Source organism: Scylla paramamosain, chromosome 30, assembly GCF_035594125.1.
Source record: "Scylla paramamosain isolate STU-SP2022 chromosome 30, ASM3559412v1, whole genome shotgun sequence".
Taxonomy (NCBI): domain Eukaryota; kingdom Metazoa; phylum Arthropoda; class Malacostraca; order Decapoda; family Portunidae; genus Scylla; species Scylla paramamosain.
This window is the reverse complement of record NC_087180.1, coordinates 6064115-6084114: the sequence shown is the minus strand read 5'-3', so window position 1 is coordinate 6084114 and position 20000 is coordinate 6064115. Positions and strand designations below refer to the sequence as shown.

The window sequence follows — 20000 nt, the reverse complement described above, 5'->3', positions numbered from 1 at the left end:
ACAGCAGCTTAGGGCAATTTCAATCCTCTCTTTGTGTGCGTGAGATGCATCAAGATGAAGCAGGAGTCACACTGCCGGTTGGATGAAGAATATGAAAACAACATTCTCTCGAGAGAGTTAACTTGAGGAGGAGGAACTTAAGTCGAAAGTTTAGCAGTGTGTGTACGTACTTTTGCCAGAGGAGGAGGCCTGCGCGTGACAGGTCCAGGGAAGGCAAAGACACTCGAGGACCAGGCAAGTAGGTGGAGGTAATATATGGAGAGAGAGAGAGAGAGAGAGAGAGAGAGAGAGAGAGAGAGAGAGAGAGAGAGAGAGAGAGAGAGAGAGAGAGAGAGAGAGAGAAACTCGCAAAGAAAAAAAGAATAATTTTTTCCTGCAATTTTGGAATAGGAAAATCTCGGCTACAAGACTTATGACATGAAGGAGTAGGATAATGAGATGAAGGCAATACTGACGCAGTGCAGGACATTGCACGCCATCACGACTCTCTTAACAACTTTTCTCGTTTTCATTACGGAATACCACATAGTTGGCACTCTTCCATGTATACTTTTATGTTCGAGATTTGTATCCTTTGGAGGAAATGTAAAACAAAAAGGTGATGAGTTTTAAAGACCGGCTTTTTAAAGGAAGATTGACCAGGAATGTTACGGGAGAAGGGCCAAGCCGGTAGTGCCTGGAGGCAGCACGTTCAAACGGTAAAGGATTGAAAATAAAAACAAGTGCTTTATTCCAAATTTTCTACTTAGTTTAAATTTTTTCTCTTGTGTTTCTCAGCTACAGAAAAAGGTTGTCGTTTAATCGTTTCTTTATTTACTTATTTTTAATATCTGTTCTGTATGCATATTTCGTCAGTGTGCTGGATGAACTAATATTACCCATATTATAGACTTACGGATAACTGTTATAATACGCAAACCTTTAAGAAAGTTTTTTTTTTTTGGTTATTTTAAGTATCTTTTCTTTTATATCGAAAGCATCATACCATGAATTACTAAAAGGATCTGTTACCATCTGACTAGACTCGCCTTCTCCCGTTGAATGTTTGCGTTATCCCAAGGATATCTAGAGCCTCTGACGGTTGACACAAGGCGGTTCAGCTGGCACGGTGTCGTCCATTGTTCAAAGTGAGGAATGGCGCGAGCAACGCGGTGCGGGGCGAGTCTTCTCGAGTTACGGGTGAGGAACGTGTAGATCTAATAATTTTGTAATGGTTGATAATTAATTTTGTTGTTGTTGTTTTGAAGAAACCATCTTTAGTATGATTTTATAAGTGACCTGTTTAAGTTTCGGGAATCATAAATGGGACACCCTGCAAATATTTCACACCTTCCCGGGTGCCTTTCGCCATCACCAAGAGCGGCTCACTGCATCACACTGAGACTTCCCAGTAGCAACAACTCGCATTCTTCCTGTTTTCCTTACAGCAGCAGTATCTCCATAAATTTGGAAGTACACTTACACCGAACATCAGTTTATAATTACGGTAACCTTTCCTGTTTTTTTACATAAATTTGGAAATAAGACGTTCTTTTCTTGATTCCTTTGATTCACTTTTCTTTTAATCTATATATTTGGAAAGGAAGATTGTATAACACAGATCACGTTATGGATACTGTGTGTGCGTGTGTGTGTGCGTGCGTGCGTGCGTGTGTGTGTGTGTGTGTGTGTGTGTGTGTGTGTGTGTGTGTGTGTGTGTGTGTGTGTGTGTGTGTGTGTGTGTGTGTGTGTGTGTGTTACAGAGAGACGTTCGATAGTGTGTAAGAGTATCTGAGAGCAAACTGAGAGTATCTGAGTGTTTGAATGGTTCAGGATGTTTGATGATATTTAAAAGTATTTGCGAGTGAATCAGAAATGTAGCATCTGTGATATAAAATATGAATAGACGCCATTATAGATGAAAATGAAGCAGCAGTGAACGTTGCATCACTACCACCAACACCACCTCGGCTGCCATTACAAAACTCTCATCTCTTATCTTATAACTTCCTTCATTTCCTCCTCTCACTGGTGTATATTTTCTTAACAGCCTTTCATGACATCATATCTTCCTGTCTCGCCTCCTCATTTTCATTTTCATTTTCATTGCATTCATTTCATTTTCATTGCCCTTTGCTCACATGTGAAGTGCCGCCTAGCTGACGACCACGCCCCGCTCATCATCGTTAACATTCCTAAATTCTACAGTTTTCACATCACCACAAGCTCTGTATGGTCTCGTGAGGGGTAATGGTGGCCGTGTTCGCTGAGTCAAGGGCGGTGTTTCCAGGAGCATTAATTGACTGGAGGCTTTCGCAGTGTTGCCAAGGCGTGGCGACGAGAGACCCTCCACCCTTCCACCCCGAGGTCCAGACAGGGTCTGCTCAATATTCATAGCGGCCACTCTGGTTTCAGGCACAGGCAAGAGTATGCGTGACGTCATGAAGGAACTTATACGTTATTTTCCAAAAGAAATACATGGAACGCGTTACAAACGATACCTTTTGTTCGTAACATATAAAAACACGTAGTCATCGTACATAAAAGCAGAAGTTTAAATACTGAAGTTTCCCTTTTTTTTTTTTTTCCGCGACAACGGTCCTGAAGATGTCACCTCAATCAAGCATCATCAGTCAGTCAAGCACAGGTCACTGGCGCAAAGTTATTTGTTAAAACTTTTGACGTTTTCTTTTTTACATCAATTCGCGAACAGCTCGCTGAAGAACTCTCTTACTTAATTTAATCAGAGATATAAATAGAAACCGGGCATGTTTCAAACTCCAAGAGTTGACACTCGTGTCTGTGTGCCTCTTCCTTTTAATCAACCTTTCCTTTTGCTGACAACCTGTCTTTATATGGAAGCCGACAGGTGAACACGTACACATTCATGGCTTAAAGAGTAGCAAGTAAGCTTTAATCAGCTTCCGAGATTATCTCTCAAGTTTAAGGAATGTTCTTAATCCAAATTAGATAGAACTTCACATTAACGTCAACATCTTAATTTTATTCTCGCTTCCCCATCATTCTCTAAGAAGTAGTAATGACTAAGTTCATGGCAGTAACCCTATCACTTCCTTAAGGACTGTTGTAGACTACAGGGAAGTACGCAACACGACCCTTTGAGAATGGCAAAATGACCAAAGGAAGCATGGGTCGTGTCCCGCACGCTCAGAATGGTGCACGCGACATGTCAAGGACACAAGAACAGCGGGACATGTTGGAGAGTGGCTGTGGAAAACTTTAATTCTTTTACTGTGATACGAAACAATTAACATCACCAGAAATAATACATGCAATCTTTAGAAGCATTTACAAAAGAGAAGGGGATTAAAAAGCATAAATGTCATTTTTAGTAAGTTTAGAGATTAGAAGTGGCTGTAAAACAAGTAAAGATGTCTTAAAGTGATTAGTAATTAAGTAAAGATGTACCAAATAGCAGCCAAAGGGTTAAGGCATCCGAAGTGGAGTGTTCGGTAGATAAGGAGGTAGAGTACACAGACGAATATAGGGATAAACAGACAGGTACAGATAGATAGGTAGATAAATAGAGTGCATAAATCTTTTCAAAGGTATCTGGAAATACTGGGCTACGTGGAGGGATACATGACATGCACAGTATGTATAAGAGTTCCCAGTACGAAAAGACGTTTTGTGAAGAGCTATGTACGAAGTTACTTTAAACTGATAATAAACTATTAAGAATTTATGTTTTACATTACATAGTATATTACACTCAGACGCAGCTCGGTGCTCAAGGGTTTGAGATATGGCACTTAGTTTTATTATACATGTACACCTTTATAACACTTGTTTAAGTCTAAGTAGCTATTTTTCATGTTTAGATAAAGATTTCATACTTTTATTTATTTATTTTTGTTTTGTTTTGAAAGTAGAGGAAAACGTGAAATAATCACGTACGCAATTTGCTTTCATTAGTCGTCCAAGGAGCGAGGGTACATGATGCATGAAGGATCCATGAAAGGTTGGGAGCCACTGGTGTAAACTACACGTGTAATGATGTTATTGTAGCTATAGAAAGTTTTTCCTCATCTGGTTGTCATCTCGCAAGCACGGACAAAGATGAAGTGCCTGGCAAAGTTATCCGTGTGGTGAGGTATTTGGTGTTGTGCATATAGCTGAATTTTAAGGTGGTTATCAGGATTGATTCTTATGGAATTTTTTGTACGTAAACCGTACAGCTAATAACAGTTACAATCCTACTTAATCTTTATATAAATAAATAAATAAATATATATATATATATATATATATATATATATATATATATATATATATATATATATATATATATATATATATATATATATATATATATATATATATATATATATATATATATATATATATATATATATATATATATATATATATATATATATATATATATATATATATATATATACCTCTCACCTAACTCCTCTGACTATAGGAAATTCTTTGCCTACTTAACTTCCAAAGTGGAGCACATTCTGACCCTCTTCCCTTTTGCAGAGATCTCCATTCTTGGAGACTTCATTGTTCACTACCAGCTTTGGCTCTCCTCTCCCTTCACTGACCATCCTGGTGAACTAGCCTACAACTGTGCTATCCTCCATGACCTAGAGCAATTGGTGCAACACCCTACTCGTATTCCTGACCGTCTTGGAGATACACCCAACATTCTTGACCTTTTCCTGACCTCTAATCCTTCTGCTTATGCTGTCACCCTTTCTTCTCCGTTGGGCTCCTCTGATCACAATCTCATATCTTTATCTTGTCCTATCACTCCAATCCTTCCTCAGGATCCCCCTAAGCAAAGGTGCCTCTGGCGTTTTGCCTCTGCTAGTTGGGGGGACCTGAGGAGGTATTTTGCTGATTTTCCTTGGAATGACTACTGCTTCCGTGTCAGAGACCCGTCTTTGTGTGCTGAGCGCATAACAGAGGTGATAGTGTCTGGCATGGAGGCATGCATTCCTCACTCTTTTTCTCGACCTAAACCTTCTAAACCTTGGTTTAACACAGCTTGTTCTCGTGCTATACATGATAGAGAGGTGGCCCACAAAAGGTACTTAAGCCTTCCATCACCAGAATCTCATGCACTTTATATTTCTGCCCGGAACCATGCCAAGTCTGTTCTCCAACTAGCCAAAAACTCCTTCATTAACAGAAAATGTCAAAACCTTTCAAGATCTAACTCCCCTCGTGATTTCTGGCATCTAGCCAAAAATATCTCCAATAACTTTGCTTCTTCTTCTTCTTTCCCTCCCCTATTTCAACCAGATGGCACCACTGCTATCACATCTATTTCTAAAGCTGAACTCTTTGCTCAAACCTTTGCTAAAAACTTTACCTTGGACGATTCTGGGCTTGTTCCTCTCTCTCCTCCACCCTCTGACTACTTCATGCCACCTATTAAAATTCTTCGCAATGATGTTTTCCATGCCCTCGCTGGCCTAAACCCTCGGAAGGCTTATGGACCTGATGGGGTCCCTCCTATTGTTCTCCGAAACTGTGCCTCCGTGGTTACACCTTGCCTAGTCAAACTCTTTCAGCTCTGTCTGTCAACATCTACCCTTCCTTCTTGCTGGAAGTTTGCCTACATTCAACCTGTTCCTAAAAAGGGTGACCGTTCTAATCCCTAAAACTACCGTCCTATTGCTTTAATTTCCTGCCTATCTAAAATTTTTCAATCTCTCCTCAACAGGAAGATTCTTAAACATCTATCACTTCACAACCTTCTATCTGATCGCCAGTATGGGTTCCGTCAAGGCCGCTCTACTGGTGATGTTCTGGCTTTCCTTACTGAGTCTTGGTCATCCTCTTTTAGAGACTTTGGTGAAACTTTTGCTGTTGCCTTGGACATATCAAAAGCTTTTGATAGAGTCTGGCACAAAGCTTTGATTTCAAAACTACCCTCCTACGGTTTCTATCCTTTTCTCTGTAACTTCATCTCAAGTTTCCTTTCTGACCGTTCTATTGCTGCTGTGGTAGACGGTCACTGTTCTTCTCCTAAATCTATTAACAGTGGTGTTCCTCAGGGTTCTGTCCTGTCACCCACTCTCTTCTTATTATTCATTAATGATCTTCTAAACCAAACTTCTTGTCCCATCCACTCCTACGCTGATGATACCACCCTGCACTTTTCCACGTCTTTTCATAGACGTCCAACCCTTCAGGAGGTAAACATATCATGCAGGGAAGCCACAGAACGACTGACTTCTGCTCTTTTTAAAATTTCTGATTGGGGCAGAGCAAACTTGATATTGTTCAATGCCTCAAAAACTCAATTCCTCCATCTATCAACTCAACACAACCTTCCAGACAACTATCCCCTCTTCTTCAATGACACTCAACTGTCCCCCTCTTCTACACTGAATATCCTCGGTCTGTCCTTTACTTATAATCTGAACTGGAAACTTCACATCTCATCTCTAGCTAAAACAGCATCTATGAAGTTAGGTGTTCTGAGACGTCTCCGCCAGTTTTTTTTTTCACCCCCTCAGCTGCTAACTCTGAGTGGGCAAGAACACATTCCAAGGAGGGGAAGGCAGAGCGCCTTAGGTCGTGAGGAAAGGTGGAGGGAAGGCGTCTCTCAGGGAAGGATCTTGGTGTGGATTGGTTTGGAAAGAGTTTGTGGAGGTATTAGTGATGTAGCGGTATAACCTTGATATCCAGGATCAGGTTAGTGAGTCTTTTGTGGTACCAAGAGCTCTTGTCCGCTGAAATTCCGTTGTTGAGTTGTGCCGGTGACACTGTTGGAAGGGGTCATAGGTCAAACTGGCAGCCATTTTGTGAGTGGAGGTTGTGGTGTTGACCTTGGAAGCTGGTGTTGTGGTGTATTGGTGATTTTGGGGATGATGTTATAGTGTTATGGGTAACCTTTGGTGATGATGGTAATCTCCTGTGAGGCTTGAGGAGGTGAAATACGGGAATTATTGTCTGGGGATGCGGTAATGGCGTCTGGGTAAATTCCTGCGGTTGAGGGAAAATATTTCTGTGACTGGTGGAGGTGTAAACGGGTTCTGGTGTTGTGGGAAGTGACGAGAACGTCATGTAGTAACATGTACTACCTCATGTTGTTTGTGAATTATTATTAGTATTAATATATGTGCTTGTAACATAGAATCATCGTGTTTCCTACTCCCCCAACATTGATCTGGTATTAGAGGTAATTCCAGGTGTGCTGAGTCAAGGTAAAGGTAGAGTGAGAGATAATTCTGGCGATTTCGGATAGGTCGGGTAGGCACTCGAAGCCTTTAAAAATCCAGACCTTTAAAACTTCTCGGGATCAGTGTAACGCCCACTTTCTTGGAAAGATAACCGGTATCGTACGATCGTAAGTAAGTAAGCGATCGTGACAGAATATGGGGGCCTGTCCGGAATATTTTTGAACATTTGTGGAGTGTAATGAGTGTTACATGGTGATTGTCGTTGGGAGGAATTTACCTGTGTGAAATATTTCTTTAAAACTGTGTATGTATTGTGGTGAATATTTGGAGGAATATTTTGTGGAGTGTAGTAATTGTAATCATGGCCGCTAGACGTGTTGAGATGTTCCTTCTGTCGAGGAGTGTGCATAATTTGTACACACTAACCAAGGAGGAATTATTTTCAGTGGCTGAGAGGTTTCAAGTGGAGTTGAAATCCAAGAAAAAGGAGGAAATGCAGGGGGAGTCGAAAAATGCTCTTGTGGAGAGGAGCTGGTTTGAAAATGATGGTGGTGAAAGTGAGGATAATGATGGGGAGAGTGTAGAGGAAGGTGCTGAAGTCAGTGAGATAAACCTGGGTTCTCTTGGTGGAACAGATGGCCTTTCTAATAGTGAAAAATTTGAATTAATGAAACTTCAGATGCAATTGCAGAAGCAGAAAGAGGTAGAGTTAAAGAGGGAGCAGATACAGATGCAAAAAGAGATTGAGATAGAAAAGATTAGAGCAGAAAGTAAAAATAGAGTAAATGAGACCAGGGCAGGAAATGGTGCCCAAGGCAACGGGGATTTAGAGAGAAAGGTCATCAATATGCCTAACTTTGTGGAAGGGGAGGAAGAAAACTTCTTCGTTCAATTTGAAAAAACTGCCAAGATGATGGGATGGGGTGAAAATGATTGGGCATTACTAGTCCAGTCTAAATTTGAGGGAATGGCCCGAGAGATATATGTGAATTTGAGTGAGCGAGACGCGCGTGATTATGAAGCGGTAAAGGAAGCGGTGTTGGGATCAACCCTTCTATGTCCGAGTGTGTACCGGGAAAGGTTCTGCAGGACAACAAAACGCCCAGGTGATACTTATCTCGGGATGGCTCGAGAGGTTATCCTTAAACTGAACCGGTGGCTGAAGGCCGAGGAAGCCACTACAGTTGAGGAGGTAAAAGGAGTTATGCAGATGGAACAATTTATGAGCCAAATGCCCCTCAGTGTAAAATATGAGCTCGTATCACACAACGTGAAGGATGTGATGGAAGCCGGACGCAGAGCTGACAAGTATTGTGCGGTCCATGGGGTGAACGGAGATGAACACCATGGAGGGAGAAAGCCATTCTCCAACAAACACGATGGTCATCAGAGATATAAGAATTACCGCCAGATGAGCTCGACATCAGTCCACAGATCAAACCAGCCCCGCCCTCACAACTATAGTTTTCCCCACACTTACACCATGCCCAAGCCAGCCGACCACAACGTGAGGCCTACGCCCTATAGGAGTAGGCCCAGGAGCACTACCTATTACCAGAAGGGTAGTGGTGATGAAGGTACAGTTAAGTGCCTTGGATGTGGAAGTAGCGGGCATAAGAAGTACCAGTGTCCGAAGGGACGGCCGAAACCAGTGGGAGCAGTTGCCACCCAAAGAGACCTGATAAAGTATGTGGAGAATATGAATGCAGAGATACAAGAGGAGCCGCAGAAAGATGAGGGCTTTGAGCACTTCACCAGTAAGGGCACAGTGAAAGTGGAGGGAAGTCCAGAGAAGGTGATCAGAATCCTTCGGGATACGGGAGCCAGAGTCTGATCTTAAGTAGTGTACTCCCATGATCAGAACCAGAGTCTGATCAGTCTTAAGATCAGAACCAGAGTCTGATCTTAAGTAGTGTACTCCCATGGAATGAGGAGACCAGCACTGGCAGAGAGGTCTCATGCAAGGGTGCAGGAAGCAAGTTCAGTATTCCCCTGCACAAAGTTTGGCTGGACTGTGGATACGTCACTGGAGAGGTGACGGTGGGAGTGAAGGAGACACTGCCCGTAGATGGAGTGGATATGCTGGTTGGGAACGACCTGGCTGGAGGTCGAGTTATCCCTTCAGATGGTAGACAACCCTCTGATAGGGATGACAGAAACCACCACTCCGGCAGAAGTCCCTCCCTCAACAGATGGGGAGGCAGAGGTGCCTGAATTGTTCCTAGTCTGCGTGGTGACCCGAGCGATGGCCAAGAAGGAACGCATGGACACCGAGGGAGCAACGCAGAAGGACGAAGGCCTGGGCGTTCTGTTCAAGGAACCTGATGAAAAAGGAACTAACCCGGAGTGTGCGTGTGGTGAACCGGTTGTAGCTCAGGTGGAGCCCAACCTTGATTTTCTGGTAGAAAAGAGCGAGTTGATAAAAGCTCAGGAGAGTGATGAAAGCTGGCAGTCTATTTGGAATGAGGCAAAAAGGCTGGGTGAGCTTGATAATGAGTACATGGGTTACTATGTGGATAACAGAGTATTAATGAGAAGTTGGAGGTCCCTGACAGCCCCAACCTCTGATCACTGGATGGTGAAAAGGCAGATTGTGGTGCCACGGGTGTATAGGAAGAAAATTTTGGAGATGGCACACGAAGGTAATCTGGCAGGACACCTGGGGGTCAGAAAAACCCTAGGAAAAATCCTGTGTCATTTTTACTGGCCCAGAGTGAGAGGTGATGTGAAAGAGTTTTGTAAAACTTGTGGTTTGTGTCAGAAGTTGGGCAAGCCGAACCAGGTGATTCGCCCTGCCCCCCTTCACCCTATACCTGTGGTCAACGAGCCTTTCAGTAAGGTGGTGATAGACTGTGCAGGTCCTTTACCAAGGACCCGGAGGGGTCCTTGGTAAAGGACCAGTATTTGCTGACTATTATGTGTATGTCATCCAGGTTTCCTGAGGCCATTCCCCTCAGGAGTATAAACTCTAAAAACATTGTGAGGGAACTGGTGAAATTTTTCTCCTGGGTGGGAATTCCTAAGGTGTTGCAGTCAGACCAGGGAAGTAATTTCATTTCTCGCACGTTCAAGGAAACCCTAAGGGATTTAAAGATTGAACAGAGACTGTCGAGTGCTTATCATCCTCAGTCTCAGGGTTGTGTAGAAAGATTTCACCAAACTCTTAAAAACACTCCCAGGATGTATTGTGAGATGAGTGTTGAGTGGGATGAGGCATTGCCACTAGCCTTGTTTGCGTTAAGGGAGAGTGTGCAGGAGTCAACTGATTTCAGCCCATTTGAGTTAGTGTATGGGCATGAGGTGAACGGTCCTTTAAGGATGGTGAAAGAAAAATGGTTGGGAGTTGAAAAGCCTCCTACTGTGGTGAAATATGTATCTGATTTCAAGGACAGATTGATGAGAGCTAAGGAAATTGCTCGGGAAAATTTGAAAAATAGTCAGAGTGAGATGAAAGGCTGGTATGACAAGAAGGCGAGGGCCAGATCTTTCCAGCCTGGGGACAAGGTATTGGTTCTTTTCCCATTGCAGGGTGATCCTTTCAAAGCCAGGTTCAGCGGGCCTTGGGAGATTGAGAGGAAAATGAGTGATGTAAATCACATTGTAAAAACTCCAGGGAGGAAGAAAAAGAACCAGTTGTGTCATGTAAACATGTTGGAGCCATTTCATGAAAGGGACAGAGAAAATGAAGGTGATGTAGAAGAAGGAATAAGAACTGTGAGTGTTGTAAATGTAACCACTGAGGCGGAAGAGAAGTGGTCTGAAGTGAAACTGAGCAGGTGTGAAGGGATGGTGCTACAGAACTCAGATGTGTTAGGGAATTTAAATGATAAACTGGGGCATATGGAGCTAGAGAAGAAGGAAAGGATTAGGGAGATAACTGAAAGATTCAATTCTTTGTTCCCTGATGCACCTAGAAAAACGAATGTGGTGGTGCACAATGTGGATGTTGGGGAGGCTGAACTCATCAAACAGCATCCCTACAGAGTTAACCCGCAGAAAAGAGAGATCATGAGAAAAGAAGTAGAGTACTACTTCTTCGTGCTGGAACACGACTTAATTCAGCCCAGTGAGAGCCCATGGAGTTCGCCATGTGTACTGGTGCCCAAGCCTGGTCAAGAGAGTTTCCGTTTCTGTACGAACTATAGGAGGGTTAACATGGTTTTTTTTTTTTTTATGTAGGAAGGATACTGGCCAAGGGCAACAAAAATCTAATAAAAAAAAATGCCCACTGAAATGCCAGTCCCATAAAAGGGTCAAAGCAGTGGTCAAAAATTGGTGGATAAGTGTCTTGAAACCTCCCTCTTGAAGGAATTCAAGTCATAGGAAGGTGGAAATACAGTAGAAGGCAGGGAGTTCCAGAGTTTACCAGAGAAAGGGATGAATGATTGAGAATACTGGTTAACTCTTGCGTTAGAGAGGTGGACAGAATAGGGGTGAGAGAAAGAAGAAAGTCTTGTGCAGTGAGGCCGCGGAAGGAGGGGAGGCATGCAGTTAGCAAGATCAGAAGAGCAGTTGGCATGAAAATAGCGGTAGAAGACAGCTAGATATGCAACATTGCGGCGGTGAGAGAGGGGCTGAAGACAGTCAGTTAGAGGAGAGGAGTTGATCAGACGAAAAGCTTTTGATTCCAACCTGTCTAGAAGAGCAGTATGAGTGGAACCCCCCCAGACATGTGAAGCATACTCCATACATGGACGGATAAGGCCCTTGTACAGAGTTAGCAGCTGGGGGGGTGAGAAAAACTGGCGGAGACGTCTCAGAACACCTAACTTCATAGAAGCTGTTTTAGCTAGAGATGAGATGTGAAGTTTCCAGTTCAGATTATAAGTAAAGGACAGACCGAGGATGTTCAGTGTAGAAGAGGGGGACAATTGAGTGTCATTGAAGAAGAGGGGATAGTTGTCTGGAAGATTGTGTCGAGTTGATAGATGGAGGAATTGAGTTTTTGAGGCATTGAACAATACCAAGTTTGCTCTGCCCCAATCAGAAATTTTAGAAAGATCAGAAGTCAGGCGTTCTGTGGCTTCCCTGCGTGATATGTTTACCTCCTGAAGGGTTGGACGTCTATGAAAAGACGTGGAAAAGTGCAGGGTGGTATCATCAGCATAGGAGTGGATAGGACAAGAAGTTTGGTTTAGAAGATCATTAATGAATAATAAGAAGAGAGTGGGTGACAGGACAGAACCCTGAGGAACACCACTGTTAATAGATTTAGGAGAAGAACAGTGACCGTCTACCACAGCAGCAATAGAACGGTTAGAAAGGAAACTTGAGATGAAGTTACAGAGAGAAGGATAGAAACCGTAGGAGGGTAGTTTGGAAATCAAAGCTTTGTGCCAGACTTTATCAAAGGCTTTTGATATGTCCAAGGCAACAGCAAAAGTTTCACCAAAGTCTCTAAAACAGGATGACCAAGACTCAGTAAGGAAAGCCAGAAGATCACCAGTAGAGCGGCCTTGACGGAACCCATACTGGCGATCAGATAGAAGGTTGTGAAGTGATAGATGTTTAAGAATCTTCCTGTTGAGGATAGATTAAAAAACTTTAGATAAGCAGGAAATTAAAGCAATAGGACGGTAGTTTGAGGGATTAGAGCGGTCACCCTTTTTAGGAACAGGTTGAATGTAGGCAAACTTCCAGCAAGAAGGAAAGGTAGATGTTGACAGACAGACCTGAAAGAGTTTGACTAGGCAAGGTGCAAGCACGGAGGCACAGTTTCGGAGAACAATAGGAGGGACCCCATCAGGTCCATAAGCCTTCCGAGGGTTTAGACCAGCGAGGGCATGGAAAACATCATTACGAAGAATTTTAATACGTGGCATGAAGTAGTCAGAGGGTGGAGGAGAGGGAGGAACAAGCCCAGAATCGTCCAAGGTAGAGTTTTTAGCAAACGTTTGAGCAAAGAGTTCAGCTTTAGAAATAGATGTGATAGCAGTGGTGCCATCTGGTTGAAGTAGAGGAGGGAAAGAAGAAGAAGCAAAGTTATTGGAGATATTTTTGGCTAGATGCCAGAAATCACGAGGGGAGTTAGATCTTGAAAGGTTATGACATTTTCTGTTAATGAAGGAGTTTTTGGCTAGTTGGAGAACAGACTTGGCATGGTTCCGGGCAGAAATATAAAGTGCATGAGATTCTGGTGATGGAAGGCTTAAGTACCTTTTGTGGGCCACCTCTCTATCATGTATAGCACGAGAACAAGCTGTGTTAAACCAAGGTTTAGAAGGTTTAGGACGAGAAAAAGAGTGAGGAATGTACGCCTCCATGCCAGACACTATCACTTCTGTTATGCGCTCAGCACACAAAGACGGGTCTCTGACACGGAAGCAGTAGTCATTCCAAGGAAAATCAGCAAAATACCTCCTCAGGTCCCCCCAACTAGCAGAGGCAAAACGCCAGAGGCACCTTCGCTTAGGGGGATCCTGAGGAGGGATTGGAGTGATAGGACAAGATAAAGATATGAGATTGTGATCGGAGGAGCCCAACGGAGAAGAAAGGGTGACAGCATAAGCAGAAGGATTTGAGGTCAGGAAAAGGTCAAGAATGTTGGGCGTATCTCCAAGACGGTCAGGAATACGAGTAGGGTGTTGCACCAATTGCTCTAGGTCATGGAGGATAGCAAAGTTGTAGGCTAGTTCACCAGGATGGTCAGTGAAGGGAGAGGAAAGTTTCGCCAAAGCTGGTGGTGAACATTGAAGTCTCCAAGAATGGAGATCTCTGCAAAAGGGAAGAGGGTCAGAATGTGCTCCACTTTGGAAGTTAAGTAGTCAAAGAATTTCTTATAGTCAGAGGACTAGGAGAGAGAGGTATACAGCACAGATAAATTTAGTATGAGAATGACTCTGTAGTCGTAGCCAGATGGTGGAAAACTCGGAAGATTCAAGAGCGTGGGCACGAGAGCAGGTTAAGTCATTGCGCACATAAACGCAGCATCCAGCTTTGGATCGAAAATGAGGATAGAGAAAGTAGGAGGGAACAGAAAAGGGGCTACTGTCAGTTGCCTCAGACACCTGAGTTTCAGTGAGGAAAAGAAGATGAGGTTTAGAAGAGGAGAGGTGGTGTTCTACAGATTGAAAATTAGATCTTAGACCGCGAATGTTGCAGAAGTTAATGAAGAAAAAGTTGAGGGGGCTGTCAAGACACTTAGGGTCGTCGACGGAAAGGCAGTCCGACCTGGGGACATTTATGGTCCCCTCCCCAGATGGGGACTCCGAGGCTGGTGTAGGAGTCGCCATGATTTTAAAATTTTTGAGTGAAGGGTGTGTGTGTTATTAGGTGCTTGTAGTTTTGTGTGGAGGAAGAGAGTTGTCTTTAGAGGGCAGGCTGTGACTACCCCCTTGTGTTGTGAGACACAAAGAGAAACGTTCAGTGAGGTCACAGCTGGGTTTAATGATAAGTTCACAGCACCCCCTGAACAGTGCTTTAGACCTCACTGGGAGTAATTATCGTTTCGGCAGGTGTCTACTGCCTCCTCCTTACGACAAAACCTGATGCTGGTGACCTGATGCTGATGCTGGTGACAAAACCTGATGCTTACCCTATCCCTAGAGTTGATGATTGTATAGATCATGTGGGAAGTGCCAACTTCATAACAAAAATTGACTTGTTAAAGGGATACTGGCAAGTAGGACTCACTGAGAGGGCAAAAGCCATATCAGCTTTTGTCACCATGGATGGATTATACCAGTACAAAGTTCTTCCGTTTGGGATGAAGAACAGTGGAAGTTCTTTTCAGAGGTTAATGAACAGAGTACTGAAGGAATTGAAGGGATGTTCTGTGTACATAGATGACATATTGTTGTACACTGAGAGTTGGGAAGAGCATGTGCAGCTGCTGGAGGAAGTGTTCAAGAGGCTGGATGATGCCAACCTTACTGTCAACTTAGCAAAAAGTAATTTCGTGCAAGCTGACGTGGAGTACTTAGGTTTCAAGGTTGGGAAAGGTGAAGTGAGAACCGTGGAAGCCAAGGTGAAAGACATTGTAAATCTCCCTCCACCCACCAATAGGAAGGAGATACTGAGATTCTTAGGGGCCAGTGGATATTACAGGCGATTTTGTAAGAATTTCTCTGGTGTTGCCATGCCCCTGACCAAGTTGCTGAATAAGAAGTCAAAATTTTGTTGGGATAAGCATTGTGAGGAAGCTTTTGTGGAGATTAAGAAAATGTTAGTCAGTGCCCCAATGCTGCGCATGCCTGATTATGAAAAACCATTTGTATTGTATGTGGATGTCAGTCGGAATGGTGTGGGTGGTGTGTTAATGCAAGAACATGAGGGAATGGAGCACCCCATAGGCTATTATTCTAAAAAGTTGTTACCATATCAAAGGGCTTACAGCACTATTGAGAAAGAGGCTTTGGGCCTATTGCTGAGTTTGAGTCATTTTGAAGTGTACGTCAAAGGGACGGGACAGCCTGTGCAGGTCTTCACCGACCACAATCCGCTCATTTTCTTGCATAAAATGAAAAACTCCAATCAGAGGCTGATGAGGTGGTGCCTGGTCTTACAGGACTATGACTTAGAGATTCACCATGTAAAAGGCAGTGAGAATATTATTGCCGATGCCTTGTCCCGTGCACCGTCTAGTCGTGAGGCATCCTAATCAGGTGCCTCACGCCTCTTTTAGGAAGGGGATGTCATGTTATTGGCCGAGTTTACCTTGAATGGGATCACGTTTTCTTAGTGTCCCCGTGTTCCGGTTACCTGCCATTCGGGCATTATCCTTATTATTGTTATAAGTAGTGTAAGGCTTATTTACCCATTTCATATCGTGTAGTATTATTCTCTTCATAATTCAAGTTCTCTATATCTTTGTATGTATAAGGGAGGAAGTATAATTGAGGTGGAAATACGTTGAAAACGAGGGGAGCTTGAGTGGGCAACAACACATTCCAAGGAGGGGAAGGCAGAGCGCCTTAGGTCGTGAGGAAAGATGGAGGGAAGGCGTCTCTCAGGGAAGGATCTTGGTGTGGATTGGTTTGGAAAGAGTTTGTGGAGGTATTAGTGGTGTAGCGGTATAACCTTGATATCCAGGATCAGGTTAGTGAGTCTTTTGTGGTACCAAGAGCTCTTGTTCGCTGAAATTCCGTTGTTGAGTTGTGCCGGTGACGCTGTTGGAAGGGGTCATAGGTCAAACTGGCAGCCATTTTGTGAGTGGAGGTTGTGGTGTTGACCTTGGAAGCTGGTGTTGTGGTGCATTGGTGATTTTGGGGATGATGTTATAGTGTTATGGGTAACCTTTGGTGATGATGGTAATCTCCTGTGAGGCTTGAGGAGGTGAAATACGGGAATTATTGTCTGGGGATGCGGTAATGGCGTCTGGGTAAATTCCTGCGGTTGAGGGAAAATATTTCTGTGACTGGTGGAGGTGTAAACGGGTTCTGGTGTTGTGGGAAGTGACGAGAACGTCATGTAGTAACATGTACTACCTCATGTTGTTTGTGAATTATTATTAGTATTAATATATGTGCTTGTAACATAGAATCATCGTGTTTCCTACTCCCCCAACATTGATCTGGTATTAGAGGTAATTCCAGGTGTGCTGAGTCAAGGTAAAGGTAGAGTGAGAGATAATTCTGGCAATTTCGGATAGGTCGGGTAGGCACTCGAAGCCTTTAAAAATCCAGACCTTTAAAACTTTCCGGGATCAGTGTAACGCCCACTTTCTTGGAAAGATAACCGGTATCGTACGATCGTAAGTAAGTAAGCGATCGTGACAGGAATCAAAAGCTTTTCGTCTCATCAACTCCTCTCCTCTAACTGACTGTCTTCAGCCTCTCTCTCACCGCCACAATGTTGCATATCTAGCTGTCTTTTAACGCTATTTTCATGCTAACTGCTCTTCTGATCTTGCTAACTGCATGCGTTCCCTCCTTCCGCGGCCTCGCTGCACAAGACTTTCTTCTTTCTCTCATCCCTATTCTGTCCACCTCTCTAACGCAAGAGTTAACCAGTATTCTCAATCATTCATCCCTGATACCACCCTGCACTTTTCCACGTCTTTTCATAGACGTCCAACCCTTCGGGAGGTAAACATATTACGCAGGGAAGCCACAGAACGCTTGACTTCTGATCTTTCTAAAATTTCTGATTGGGGCAGAGCAAACTTGGTATTGTTCAATGCCTCAAAAACTCAATTCCTCCATCTATCAACTCGACACAACCTTCCAGACAACTATCCCCTCTTCTTCAATGACACTCAACTGACCCCCTCTTCTACACTGAACATCCTCGGTCTGTCCTTTACTTATAATCTGAACTGGAAACTTCACATCTCATCTCTAGCTAAAACAGCTTCTATGAAGTTAGGTGTTCTGAGACGCCTCCGCCAGTTTTTCTCACCCTCCCAGCTGCTAACTCTGTACAAGGGCCTTATCCGTTCATGTATGGAGTATGGTTCACATGTCTGGGGGGGTTCCACTCATGCTGCTCTTCTAGACAGGGTGGAATCAAAAGCTTTTCGTCTCATCAACTCCTCTCCTCTAACTGACTGTCTTCAGTCTCTCTCTCACCGCCGCAATGTTGCATATCTAGCTGTCTTCTACCGCTATTTTTATGCTAATTGCTCTTCTGATCTTGCTAACTGCATGCCTCCCTCCTCACGCGGCCTCACTGCACAAGACTTTCTTCTTTCTCTCACCCCTATTCTGTCCACCTCTCTAACGCAAGAGTTAACCAGTATTCTCAATCATTCATCCCTTTCTCTGGTAAACTCTGGAACTCCCTGCCTGCTTCTGTATTTCCACCTTCTTATGACTTGAATTCCTTCAAGAAGGAGGTTTCAAGACACTTATTCATCAATTTTTGACCACTGCTTTGACCCTTTTATGGGACTGGCATTTCAGTGGGCATATTTTTTTTTATTGGATTTTTGTTGTCCTTGGCCAGTGTCCTTCCTACATAAAAAAAAAAAAAAAAGACTACATTTTAACAAGTTGTAGTAGAAGTTCATGTTATTTAAAAGATCAATTTCATGCAATGGTGGTGCTGTTGTTGATGGAATAACTCGTATGTGCAATCATCATCTGTCGTGTCGTGTCATGAGGGCGTATCTTACCTGGCAATAGGAAGGCGAGCAATGGTGCACTGGGCGCTGATCAACGATCAGGCCTTCCAGTTATCGTGTTCACCAAGGAGTCACCATGTTCACCAAGGCCTGATCACGAGCGGACCCACAACCACAAGGCCTTACCCTCTCAGTGCGAGTTACCGATCACTGGGTAAGTCTGTGACCTCACACACCCCATCCCTCTGGTCAGGGGATACAGTAACTGCCCCGAGTGGGGTTTGAACCTACGTCAGCCATGGAGGCAAACACAGTCTCAGCCCCTTTGCCACTGAGCCATGAGGCAGTGTGTGTGTGTGTGTGTGTGTGTGTGTGTGTGTGTGTGTGTGTGTGTGTGTGTGTGTGTGTGTGATAAACAAAGTAATCACAGCACTGACTGGTTTGACATCCTTATTACACTGAGAGGCACCGCGGGACAATCAGGAATGCACTTTACAGTGCAAATCAGACTAATAGAGCGAAGAAAGGTCATTGAATCACCAGGGGAAGTGCAACACCCTGGAAACCACAGTGCTCCTTGCCCGCGTCTCCTCAGGTGTGTTCATTAATAAGATGGCAAAGAGGATGAACAGGTGCGGAAATTATGAGGCAGCTGTCTATTCTAACCGCTATCAATGTCCCAACGACCTCTTTTCCCATCATCACTATCCCTTCGACCTCTTTTCCAACCACCAACACTTCCCTAACAAGCTCTTTTCCCCAACCACCACCACTGCCTCCTTGTACCACTTTCTGCAACCACCACCACTATTCCAACGACTAACTTCAGTTACAAGTCTGTTCTCCAACTAGCCAAAAACTCCTTCATTAACAGAAAATGTCAAAACCTTTCAAGATCTAACTCCCCTCGTGATTTCTGGCATCTAGCCAAAAATATCTCCAATAACTTTGCTTCTTCTTCTTTCCCTCCTCTACTTCAACCAGATGGCACCACTGCTATCACATCTATTTCTAAAGCTGAACTCTTTGCTCAAACCTTTGCTAAAAACTCTACCTTGGACGATTCTGGGCTTGTTCCTCCCTCTCCTCCACCCTCTGACTACTTCATGCCACCTATTAAAATTCTTTGTAATGATGTTTTCCATGCCCTCGCTGGCCTAAACCCTTGGAAGGCTTATGGACCTGATGGGATCCCTCCTATTGTTCTCCGAAACTGTGCCTCCGTGCTTGCACCTTGCCTAGTCAAACTCTTTCAGCTCTGTCTGTCAACATCTACCTTTCCTTCTTGCTGGAAGTTTGCCTACATTCAACCTGTTTCTAAAAAGGGTGACCGTTCTAATCCCTCAAACTACCGTCCTATTGCTTTAATTTCCTGCTTATCTAAAGTTTTTGAATCTATCCTCAACTGGAAGATTCTTAAACATCTATCACTTCACAACCTTCTATCTGATCGCCAGTATGGGTTCCGTCAAGGCCGCTCTACTGGTGATGTTCTGGCTTTCCTTACTGAGTCTTGGTCATCCTCTTTTCGAGATTTTGGTGAAACTTTTGCTGTTGCCTTGGACATATCAAAAGCCTTTGATAGAGTCTGGCACAAAGCTTTGATTTCAAAACTACCCTCCTACGGTTTCTATCCTTCTCTCTGTAACTTCATCTCAAGTTTCCTTTCTGACCGTTCTATTGCTGCTGTGGTAGACGGTCAATGTTCTCCTAAATCTATTAACAGTGGTGTTCCTCAGGGTTCTGTCCTATCACCCACTCTCTTCTTATTATTCATTAATGATCTTCTAAACCAAACTTCTTGTCCTATCCACTCCTACGCTGATGATACCACCCTGCACTTTTCCACG

The 20000-nt window shown here is 43.7% G+C and overlaps 1 protein-coding gene across 1 annotated transcript; it reads left to right on the top strand.

Moving 5' to 3' along the window:
- Positions 1-7509: 7509 nt before the first annotated feature.
- Positions 7510-8982, top strand: LOC135116068 (uncharacterized). Its single transcript, XM_064033278.1, has one exon. The coding sequence runs from the start codon at positions 7510-7512 to the stop codon at positions 8980-8982; it is 1473 nt and encodes a 490-aa protein (XP_063889348.1).
- The last annotated feature ends 11018 nt before the right edge of the window (positions 8983-20000 follow it).